The following is a 12,813-nucleotide window of genomic DNA, read 5'->3' as shown; positions in this document are numbered from 1 at the left end:
AGGCCTATATTCTTTAGAGTTTAGAAGAATGAGAGGTGATCCTCAATGAAACATACAACATTCTTACAGGGCTTGACAGGGTAGATGCAGGGAGGATGTTTCCCCTGGCTGGGGGGTCTAGACCCAGGGGTCACAGTCTCAGAACACCAGGGGTCACAGTCTCAGAACAAGGGGGCAGCCATTTAGGACTGAGATGAGGAGAAATGTCTTCACTTAGAGGGTGGTGAAGCATTGCAATTCCCTACCCCAGTCGTTGAGGCTCAGTCGTTGAAAATATTCAAGACAGAAATCGGTAGAATTTTTAGATATTTAGGGAATCAAAGGATATAGCGATAGTTCAGGAAAGTGGAGTTGAGGTGGAAGATCAGCCATGATCTTATTGAATGGCAGATCAGGGTCGAGGAGCCGAATGGCCTACTCCTGCTCCTATTTCTTAAATTCCTATCAAGCAATCCTGCCAAGTTTGTAAGAAGTTTATACAAAGACAAATTTCCCCCCACGCAAAATGGAGAAAATATGGTACTTATTCAAAAAGTCAAAAGGTCGTTTTTTTTTTAAAAAACTGAGCTAGGTGAGGGATGACTGTGCTGGGGAATATAATACTTTTGTTCTTTGAAGCCAGGAATCAGAATCATTTCAGAACTCCCACTGGACTTTCTTCAAGGTGGAATCGTTTATCTTAAGCTCCCAGGAAGATAGACCAGGCGTCAAATGGTCAACTTGGAATATAGTTGCTCAATTTGTATCAAATTATAGTGACAGGAGACTGGGTTGAAATCACCTTAACTCGTTTTGTTTAGGATATTTAACAAACAAACATCGCAGAGACTTTTGTACCTCTTCTGTGCTGGATTTGAACCGCGGACCCAAAAGTAAATAGGCAGTGTTGAAATCCACTATGCTGCCAGACCTTAGTTAAATGTAGAAATTAAGGTAACTTTAATCTCACTTAAAGCTTAAACCCTCACATTTAAAAAGTACTTGGATATGCACTTGAAGTGCCGTAGCCTACAAGGGTGCAGACCAAGAACTGGAAAGTGGGATGAGGCTGGATAGCTCTTTGTAGGCCAGCGCGGACATGATGGGCCGAAATGGCTTCCTTCCCTGCTGTAAATTCTGATTTCCTGAAATGCTTATAGTGCAATGCTAAATTTTGATTGACAAAGTTAAATTGATGAAATATTGTTGAGAATTCTGTTCAAATCTTCATTCCACTGCATTTTCTTTGTATGTCCTTCCATGTGAAAAGACAGATGAGATGTGCTGTTCTATCAATTGTTCAAAGGTGCATAACAATGATGCAAATCTAAACGCAGATTTAAATTGTCTTGAGGCACTTTGTTCAAACCTTTATCGCACTGGTTTGATGGCAGGGATTAAGCAAAAAATAGTATAGCAACCAAGATTAAAAAATAAACATTAATCCTATTATCTATGAGCTGAAAATATTTTGAGAGATTTTTTTTTAAAAACAACTATAAGGATGGGATTTATCAATTAAACAATGAGCCTTCCACCAGCCCAAAAAGAGACAGGTTAAAATTGCAGTATTTATCAATTGACTTCCTTTTATCCAGAGAATGTCAACAGACTACTCACCAAGACAGAATTACACCTAGGAAAGGGTTTTTATTTTATATGTTGAAAAAGTAAAATCAGAAAGGAATACTGCAGCTGTCAATCAAATACAGTATTGACCAAGGACTTGAATATAATGTCAAGATTAGATTTAACTCATTGGAGCCTAAAAGAAGAATAGTTTGTAGTAAGTAAAACTGGAAGACATTAATTGCTTTCTGGTAGATCTAATTTCCACTTATTGGGTGTAGATACAGATATGGAAGGTTCACTAGGTTGATTCTGGAGATGAGGGGGTTGACTTATGAGGATAGATTGTGTAGGTTGGGCCTATACTCATTGGAGTTCAGAAGAATGAGAGGTGATCTTATTGAAACATATAAGGTACTGAGGGGGCTCGACAAGGTGGATGCAGAGAGAATATTTCCACTCATAGGGGAGACTAAAACTAGGGGACATAAAATAAGGAGCCGCCCATTTAAAACTGAGGTGAGGAGAAATTTCTTCTCTCAGAGGGTTGCAAATCTATGGAATTCTCTGCCCCAGAGAGCTGTGGAGACTGGGTCATTGAATATATTTAAGGCGGAGATAGACAGACTTTTGAGCAATAAGGGAGTAAAGGGTTATGGGGAGCGGGCGGGGAAGTGGAGCTGAGTCCATGATCAGATTGGCCATGATCTTATTGAATGGCGGAGCAGACTCAAGGGACCAAATGACCTACTCCTATTTCTTATATCCGTACTTTGAGTGATCAGCTGCATAAATGGGACATTCTTTCCTGATAAAACAGAGTGATTAAAATTTCAGAATATCTTTTGCTCTGTTACCTTTAAGAATATATTCTGAGCTGTAACTGGACAACAGGAGTTGGCCATTCAGCCCTTGAGCCGGTTTGCCATTCTATTAGAACATGGCTGATTTGTACGTCAACCGCATTCACTGCCTTTTCTCTATATCCCTGGATACCTTTACCCAACAAAAATCTATCTATCTCATTCTGGAATGCTTCAGTTGACTCAGTATCCAAAGATTTTTGGGGGAAGAGATTTCCAGATGTGTACTACCTTCTGTGTGATGAAGAGCCTCCTGAATGTTCTGGCTCTAACTGTAAGATTATGCCCTCTTGTTCTGTAGTTCCTCACAAGAGGAAATAGTTTACCTTCATCTACCCTATTGAATCCTTTTATTACTTTAAACACTTCGATTTGATCACTCCTCAATTTTCTCAAAGGAATACAAGCACAGTTTATGCTCTATACAATTGAAGCATAACTTCCTCCCATTTGTATTTCAGACTCCTTCAGATAAAGGCCAACATTCCATTAGCCTTTTTAATTGTTTTTTTTTTTAAACCTGGCCACCAGCTTTTAATGATTTGTGTACATGGACACCCAAATATCTTTGCTCCTCTGCAGATTCTAGTTTCTCACCATTGAGATAACACTGAGATTTGTCTTTCTTGAAGCCAAATTGGATGACCTCAAACTTGCCCACTTGAAATTGTTTGGACTACTGACTTAATCTATCTATGTCCCTTTGTGACCTCCCGCTCCCATCTGTTAACACAGTGTATTCCTACCGGTCCAATCCAGACTTGAAAGGTTAATGTATCCTTTCTCTTTGCTAACGGCAAGGGTATACATGATCGGTATGGCTAGGATAAGTCTGCTTGCACTGCAGCTGGCAATCCCAATTAATAAGGCCTTAAGTTGATGCAAATTATTCAAAATCACTGATTGCCATTCAATTATCACCATTGGTTGAAATAACAGAGTCCTGGGCAAGTTTAGACACTTTGCATTTATGATTGGCATTTGAAATTGTTGCCCAATCGATGTACCAATTTTGTTATTTCTCAACAGAAACATAGAAAATAGGTGCAGGCCATTCGGCCCTTCGAGCTACACCACCATTCAATAAGATCATGGCTGATGATTCACCTCAGTACCCCTTTCCTGCTTTCACTCCATACCCCCTGATCCCTTTAGCCGTAAGTACAATATCTAATTCCCTCTTGAATATATCCAACGAACTGGCATCAACAACTCTCTGCGATAGAGAATTCCACAGGTTCACAACTCAGTGAAGTTGTTTCTCCTCATCTCGGTCCTAAATCCTTATCCTTAGTCTGTGTCCCCTGGTTCTGGACTTCCCCAAAATCGGGAACATTCTTCCTGCATCTAACCTGTCCAGTCGCGTCAGTATTTTATATGTTTCTATGAGATCCCCTCTCATCTTCTAAACTCCAGGAACACAGACCCAGTCTCTCCTCATATGTCAGTCCTGCCATCCCGGGAATCGGTCTGGCGAACCTTCGCTGCACTCCCTCGATAGCAAGAACATCCTTCCTCAGATTGAGACCCCAAAACTGAACACAATATTCCAGGTGAGGCCTCACCAAGGCCCTGTACAACTGCAGTAAGACCTTCCTGCTCCTATACTCAAATCACCAAGCTATGAAGGCCAACATACCATTTGCCTTCTTCACCACCTGCTGTACCTGCATGCCAACTTTCAATGACTGATGTACCATGACACCCAGGTCTCGTTGCACCTCCCCTTTTCCTAATCTGCCACCATTCAGATAATATTCAGCCTTCGTGTTTTTGCCATCAAAGTGGATAATCTCACATTTATCCACATTATACTGCATCTGCCATGCATTTGCCCACTCACCTAACCTGTCCAACTCATCCTGCAGCCTCTTAGCATCCTCCTCACAGCTCACACCGCCACCCAGCTCAGTGTCATCTGCAAACTTGGAGATATTACACTCAATTCCTTCATCTAAATCATTAATGTATATTGTAAATAGCTGAGGTCCCAGCACTGAGGCCTGCGGCACCCCACTAGTCACTGCGTGCCATTCTGAAAAGGACCCGTTTATCCCGACTCTCTGCTTCCTGTCTGCCAACCACTTCTCTATCCACGTCAATACATTACCCCCAATACCATGTGCTTTGATTTTGCACACCAATCTCTTGTGTGGGACCTTGTCAAAAGCCTTTTGAAAGTCCAAATACACCACATCCACTGGTTCTCCCTTGTCCACTCTACTAGTTACATCCTCAAAAAATTCGAGAAGATTTGTCAAGCATGATTTCCCTTTCATAAATCCATGCTGACTTTGACCGATCTTGTCACTGCTTTCCAAATGCGCTGCTATTTCATCTTTAATAATTGATTCCAACATTTTCCCCACCACTGATGTCAGGCTAACCGGTCTATAATTCCCCGTTTTTCAAAAAGTGGTGTTACATTAGCTACTCTCCAATCCATAGGAACTGATCCAGAGTCGATAGACTGCTGGAAAATGATCACCAATGCATCCACTATTTCTAGGGCCACTTCCTTAAGTACTCTGGGATGCAGACTATCAGGCTCTGGAGATTTATCAGTCTTCAATCCCATCAATTTCCCTAACACAATTTCCTGACTAATAAGGATTTCCTTCAGTTCCTCCTTCTCACTAGACCCTCTGTCCCCTACTATTTCCAGAAGGTTATTTATGTCTTCCTTCGTGAAGACAGGACCAAAGTATTTGTTCAATTGGTCTGCCATTTCTTTGTTCCCCATTATAAATTCACCTGATTCTGACTGTAAGGGACCTACGTTTGTCTTCACTAATTTTTTTCTCTTCACGTATCTATAGAAGCTTTTGCAGTCAGTTTTTATGTTCCCAGCAAGCTTTCTCTCATACTCTCTTTTCCCCATCCTAATTAAACCCTTTGTCCTCCTCTGCTGAATTCTAAATTTCCCCCAGTCCTCAGGTTTGCTGCTTTTTCTGGCCAATTTATATGCCTCTTCCTTGGATTTAACACTATCCTTAATTTCCCTTGTTAGCCACGGTTGAGTCACCTTCCCCATTTTATTTTTACTCCAGACCGGGATGTACAATTGTTGAAGCTCATCCAAGTGATCTTTAAATGTTTGCCATTGCCTATCCACCGTCAACCCTTTAAGTATAATTCGCCAGTCTATTCTAGCCAATTCACGTCTCATACTATCGAAGTTACCTTTCCCTAAGTTCAGGACCCTAGTCTCTGAATTAACTGTGTCACTCTCTATCTTAATAAAGAATTCTACCTTATTATGGTCACTCTTTCCCAAGGGGCCTCGCACAACAAGATTGGTAATTAGTCCTTTCTCATTACACATCATCCAGTCTAGGATGGCCAGCCCTCTAGTTGGTTCCTCGACATATTTGTCCTAAAAACCATCCCTGATACACTCCAGGAAATCCTCCTCCATCAGTTGAGTTAGCCCAGTCTATATGTAGATCAAAGTCATCCATGATAACTGCTGTACCCTTATTGCATGCATCCCTAATTTCTTGTTTGAGGCTGTCCCCAACCTCACTACTTCTGTTTGGTGGTCTGTACACAACTCCCACTAGCGTTTTCTGCCCTTTGGTATTCCGCAGCTCTACCCATACAGATTCCACATCATCCAAGCTAATGTCCTTCCTTACTATTGCATTAATTTCCTCTTTAACCAGCAAAGCTACCCCACCTCCTTTTCCTTTCTATCCATCCTGAATGTTGAATACCCCTGGATGTTGAGTTCCCAGCCTTGGTCACCCTGGAGCCATGTCTCTGCAATCCCAATTATATCATATTCGTTAATAGCTGCTTGCGCAGTTAATTCATCCACCTTATTACGAATACTCCTCGCATTGAGGCACAGAGCCTTCAGGCTTGTCTTTTTAACACACTTTGCCCCTTTTGCTGTAATATGGCCCTTTTTGATTTTTGCCTTGGGTTTTTCTGCCCTCCACTTGTACTTTTCTTCTTTCTATCTTTTGCTTCTGCCCCCATTCTACTTCCCTCGGTCTCCCTGCATAGGTTCCCATCCCCCTGCCATATTAGTTTAACCCCTCCCCAACAGCACTAACAAACACTCCCCCGAGGACATTGATTCCGGTCCTGCCCAGGTGCCGACCGTCTGGTTTGTACTGGTCCCACCTCCTCCAGAACTGGCTCCAATGTCCCAGGAATTTGAATCCCTCCCTCTTACACCATTTCTCAAGCCACGTATTCATCTTAGCTATCCTGCAATTCCTACTCTGACTAGCACGTGGCACTGGTAGCAATCCTGAGATTACTACCTTTGAGGTCCTACTTTTTAATTTAGCTCCTAGCTTCCTAAATTCAGCTTGTAGGACCTCACCCCGTTTTTTTACCTGTATCGTTGGTACCTATATGCACCACGACAACTGGCTATTCACCCTCCCCCTCCAAAATGTCCTGCAGCCGTTCTGATTCATCCTTGACCCTTGCACCAGAGAGGCAATATACCATCCTGGAGTCTCGATTGTGGCTGCAGAAACGTCTATCTATTCCCCTTACAATAGAATCCCCTGCCACTATAGCTCTCCCACTCTTTTTCCTGCCGTCCTGTGCAGCAGATTATAAATAACTGATTATAAATTATAACAGGATATATTTACACTAATTATATCACAATTGTTAATCTCTGTGTTAATATACCTGAACTATAGGACCTGTTAACTTTGGCTAATATGAACCATGACAATTATTTTCAGCACAAAACAGCCCAAATCTGCCCCATGTTTACAATACACATATATATATATATAAAAAAAAAGTATAAATGTGGGTGATATCAAGGTAATGCTCACATCTCAGAGGACAGTTAAACTTCTTGGGTTTCACTTCTATATTTTACTTTATCTGAACCAGTCAATGAAAATATGACCTTGTAATCATCCTCAGCAATTCATTAGTTCCAATACAGTTTGGGGCTTCTGATATTCCCAGAGGTGGGATTCAAGCAGGTTGCTCTCAGTGATGTAAAATATATTGCTACGAATTTATTACAACTCGGCTCACTCAACAGTTGAAAATAAACATTTTCCACGCGCATCAGAGCAGCTCTAACTCAATGCTGAGAAACGTTTCTGGAATAAGGGTAATCCTGTGTACCTCACTTTCTTTATTTCCTCACCTGTAAAACTCGCAGGTTTGATTACCAAACATCACATTGACATTGCTGCCAGCACCAAGATATTTCCCAGTAATCGTTACCATTGTTCCCCCAGACTCAGGACCTCGACTCGGGCTCAGGTCCCTCAGAGAAGGCTTCTGTCAAAGGGAGAAGGGAAAACAAAGACATAGATTTAAAGAGAAATAGAGACAAAGACTGATTAGAAATACAATTACTTCTCTAGCTTGTCCCAACTGATATTGTAAGGAGTTTCTTTGAAAGATGAATCACTCTTATGATAACATAACCAAAGTTCCTTGGCTTACATTTATTAACTTTGCTTCTTCTCCCTTCCCAAGGGCCTGCGGAGGAATGTACATATCTCTGAAGGCTGTCACCTTTGAAGGTTTGAAAAGAATACCTTCAATGACTTGCCCTCTTTTTCATTCACTTAACATTTACTGCCAGCAGTATCAGCTCGAATAAGCTTGGTTCTGCATTTATACAGTTGGTTTTGCAATGCTATATTACAGAGGCCATCTGAAAGGCCCTTGCAGCAGCATTATCTTTGGGAATAATATAAGACAATAAACAAGTTAAGCATGTGTGTCCTGGGCAGTGGAGCACATTCTTCAAATAAATGAGCTCAAGATCCTATATTTTCCCTTATTAAATGATTAACTAACAAAAATAAATTGGACCGAAAATTAGTCGCACTGGGCCCGGCGAGGCCTCGCAAAAGCCGTTTCTCGGGGTGCGATGTGCAAACGCTGAAAACCAGCCTTTCCGATCTGTCAAAAGTTCTTTAGACAGATCCTATGCATTCTTGGGAGAAGGACGTCCGCATGGGAGAGATTGAGCTATTTGCCCAACGAATGTCCTTCAAGCTTTTATGCCTGGTAAAAGCAGGCTGATAGCTTACTTTTATCAGCGTAACAAGAAAAATTGCATTTAATCATTCATGTATTTGTTAAAAACCCTGTCCGTTAAGATAAGTTTATTTTTAAACCTATTAAAACACATTGGTCCTGAAATCCCGGCCTCTGTACGGACCCGGGAAGGCATTGCAAAAGCCGTTTTTTTGCCGTGTGATGCACATGCACCGAAAACCGGCTTTTCTAATCAGTCAAGCTCTGGCTTGACAGATCCTCCGTATCCCCACAGCCAAGACATTTGCATGGGCAAGATTGAGCTATTTGCCCATCTCTTGACCAGCAAATGTCCTGAAAACTCTTGCGCTTGGTAAAAGCAGGCACATAACCTACTTTTACCAGCGTAAGAGTTTTGGAACATGCAAAAACATATAAAAATAAAATTTAAAAAACAAATTTTAATGTTACAAACCCTGCCCACTAAGGCAAGTTTATTTTAAACCATGATCTAAAAACTTAAAAAAAAGCAGAAAAATATAATTTTTTTCTAAGACATTTATTAACTTTAATTTAAACTAATGTTAAATATGTGATTTTTTTTCTTTTTTATTGGTGTTTTAGTGTTGGGGGGGGGCGGGGGGTTTCTCAATCATAATAATGAGAACTCCTACTTAGAGTTCCCATTATTATGAGAAAATACTGTACCTGGATTGGCTGCCTAGTGCCATGTGACCAGCTCCAGCATACAGATGTCCCGACGTGTACGCGCTGCGATGCGCAAGAAGTGAAGGCCTCAGGACCGGGATTGCTGGTGGGCGCAGCAGGAACAGGTAGGTACGGATCTTTTTTTTAACCTTTTTCTGTAGAAATTTTTTTTCTAAAACATTTAATTTCAATAAATTTTAAATATGAGCGTTTAAAAAAAAAAATTGTGCTGTGTTTCGGTGTTTTAGGGGGTTATTGTCATTGATAGTAATGGGAGCCCGTACAAACGGAGTTCCCACTATTATCAATGAGAATACTACCTAGTGATTGGTAGTTCAGGCCCATGTGATTGCAACGTAGATGTCCGTACGTGCAAGACAGATCCCTGTACGCTGTGCAGTGAATGAAGGCCTGAGACCGGAATCCTATGTTTCTCTGGGACCAACAGGTAGTTTCGTAGATTTTTTTCGGGTCGGAGGCATTTGTCTGGAGGAAGCCTCCGACTGTAATTCTCCCCCCCCCAATAGCTTCTGATGTACATTGGAGAAACGGTGATTTAAAAAGCTACTATTTATTCTTACTCTCTCAACATGGTTCCAGATCCGGAGTGCATTACCTAAGGCAATCGGAATCATTTTATTTCAAACAGTGTCATTCAAGTTTGCTTCACCAGAATTGAATCACCCACTCGTTGTAACACTAATGAAAGAATCAGAATGTCTTCTTACGGTTGGAGAAGCTCATTCACTACCGAGGAAATAGAAAAGTTGCGAAAATGTTTGAAACGCTGAGGTAAAAGAAGTTGGGGAAAACACAGTTCAGCCTGTTCTTGCGAAATGTAAATGTTCTCAAAGTGAAAGTACCAACAAATTTATCCCTTCCAGCAAAAAAGATGGCAATGCTGTTCTTACTTAATAATAAAAGCAAAAATTAGGTTAGACAATTTGGCTACTTAACTATTTCGTGCTGCGCAAAATTGATGGATTTCAGCTTTCACTGAAATTCCTGAAGGCAGTATTCTGAAAGAATGCCTTCAATGATCCACAGGGAAATCAATGTTTTGGCACATGACGACATTGATGTATGTGCATGCCTGTGCAGTATGTTTATACATACCATACACCATTTTACCTGCCAGCAATGAACCAGCAGTACCTCAGGAAGAAATTCAGCAAAATTTTCAGCTTTCAGACTAAACTATAACAATCTTTTATGTCGCAGGCGCCCCCAATATACAAATTCTGGTTCTCTCATCTCTATAAGGATTGGTATTTTCCAGGAAATTTCTTGCGCAGAAACATTATTTCGACAAAAGCGTCCTAGCTCACTTGAGCTACAATATCTCCATTATACATGGCAAATGAAAATCGTCAAGGTTTTCAGAGAAGCTTGTAGCCATTTTAATGAACCATGGGTGCACGTAGCTTGAAGTTGGGATGGTGGGGGCTTGAGACAAAGAAAAGTAAGTACTTAGAAAATGGAAGTGAACGCAACAACTAAAACTTGTATTTATATAGCGCCTTTAACATAGTAAAACATCCCAAGGCACTTCGCAGTAGTGTTATGATATAAATTTGACACTGAGCCGCACAAGAAATTACAGCAGATAACCAAAAGCTTGGTTAAAGAGGTAGGTTTTAAGGAGCATCTTAAAGGAGGAAAGAGAGGTCGAGAGGCAGAGAGGTTTAGGGAGGGAGTTCCAGAGCTTAGGGCCTAGGCAACAGCAGGCATGGCCACCAATGGTTGAGCGATTATAATCAGGAATGCTCAAGAGGGCAGAATTTGAGGAGCGCAGATATCTTGGGGGGGGGGGTTTGAGGCTGAAGGAGATTACAGAGATAGGGAGGGGCGAGGCCATGGAGGGATTTGTAAACAAGGATGAGAGTTTTGAAATCGAGGCATTGCTTAACTGAGGGCCAATGTAGGTCAGTGAGCACAGGGGTGATGGGTAGGCAGAACTTGATGCGAGTTAGGGCTATGGATGATCTCAAGTTTATGTAGATGTGGGTGGCCAGCCAGGATGGTATTGGAGTAGAGTCAAGTCTAGAGGTAACAAAAGCATGGATGAGGGTTTCCGCAGCAGATGAGCTGAGGCAGGGGTGGAGATGGCCGATGTTACGGAGGTGGAAATAGGCGGTCTTATTTATACTGCGGATATGTGGTCGAAAGCTCATTTGAGGGTCAAATATGACACCAAGGTTGCAAACAGTCTGGTTCAGCCTCAGGTAGATACTAGTGAGAGGGATGGAGTCGGTGGCTAGGGAACAGAGTTTGTGGCATGCAGTGTAAAAAAACAGCAGAAGTACAGACCAGAGAAATAATCGAGAAACAGACATGGAGGCATCAACAGAGATAGGTGGATAGAGGGAGACAACAGGACACTGAGTTAAACAGGAGAGAGTACAACACAGAAGCCAGAGACAACAGTAAAGACAAGGAAGGAAAAGAGACACATTAAAAACTACAAAAAACAAAAAGTAGCAAAAAAGAGAAACAATATGAAATTAAATTGCAAATCATAAATATAATCTTGGAATTGAGAAAAAATCCTGCCTGTGAACATTGAACACAAATAGAAAAATATAGAAAGCTTTGCTTCTCTATTTTCACAAAAATATTAAAAAGAAAAATACAATGTTCGTTGAGAATCTGATTAGGACGCAGGACTATACAACAATTAAGTGATCATTTCTGGCTGTCCAGAATATATAAGACAGTTAAAAACATTTTGAGGCCATTAAATGTTGATGCCAGAGTCTGGAACATCAATAAAAGTTGTAATCAAGTCTCAAGCTGTTTTGGTCAGTACTTCTAGTTAGAGTGGATAGTGACTATAATGTAAGTAATGACTATAATGCAGTAACTGAAACGGAAATTTAACAGACATCTAAGAAACCTGTGTAAAGAATGAAAGTCCATACTGTAAAGGGAGGAGAAAGGACTCCACCCCTCTTTCCAACTTCTCTGAGGCTGAACCACACTGTTCGCAACCTTGATGTCATATTTGACTCTAAAGTTAGCTTTCAACCACATAGCCGTAGCATAACAAAGACCGCTGAGTTCTACCTCCGTAACATCACCAACCTCTGCCTCTGCTTCAGCTCATCCGCTGCTGAAGCCCTCATCAATGCATTTCTTACCTCGAGACTTGACTATTTCAATGCACTCCTGGCTGGCCTCCCACATTCTACCCGACATAAATTTGAGGTGATCCAAAACTAGGCTGCCCCTGTCCTAACTCACACCAAGTCCCGCTCACCCATCACCCCTGTGCTCGCTGACCTACATTGGCTCCCGGTTTCAAAATTCTCATCCTTGTTTTCAAATCCCTCCATATCTCTGTAATTCTCTCCAGCACCACAACCCTCCCACCGAGATGTCTGTGCTCCTCTAATTCTGCCCTCTTGAGCATCCCCAATTATGATCGCTCAACCAACGGTGATTGTGCCTTCTTTGTCGAGGCCCCAACCTCTGTAATTCCCTAAACCTCTCTGCCTCTCTTACCTCCTTCAAGACGCTCGTTGAAACCTATCGCTTTGACCAAGCTTTTGGTCACCTGCCCTAATTTCTCCTTATGCAGTTCAGTATCAAATTTTTTCATCTCATAATACTAATGTGAGATGCCTTGGGACGTTTCACTATGTTAAAGGTGCTATATAAATACAAGTTGTTGTTGTTGTAAATCAGGAAGCACTGGTTAGGTGATGCTACA

General features: G+C 41.4%; 1 protein-coding gene across 4 annotated transcripts in view; it reads right to left on the bottom strand.

Moving 5' to 3' along the window:
* The window catches only part of plxna2 (plexin A2), a 513,884-nt gene that overhangs the window by 135,470 nt on the left and 365,601 nt on the right, over positions 1–12,813 (bottom strand). For all 4 annotated transcript variants that reach the window (XM_070859435.1, XM_070859436.1, XM_070859433.1 and 1 more), the window contains one exon: positions 7,546–7,682. In XM_070859435.1, the coding sequence (XP_070715536.1) occupies positions 7,546–7,682 (137 nt within the window). The remainder of the gene's footprint in view (positions 1–7,545; positions 7,683–12,813) is intronic.

Source organism: Pristiophorus japonicus, chromosome 17 (genome assembly GCF_044704955.1).
Source record: "Pristiophorus japonicus isolate sPriJap1 chromosome 17, sPriJap1.hap1, whole genome shotgun sequence".
NCBI lineage: Eukaryota > Metazoa > Chordata > Chondrichthyes > Pristiophoridae > Pristiophorus > Pristiophorus japonicus.
This window is presented reverse-complemented; position numbering and strand designations above follow the sequence as displayed.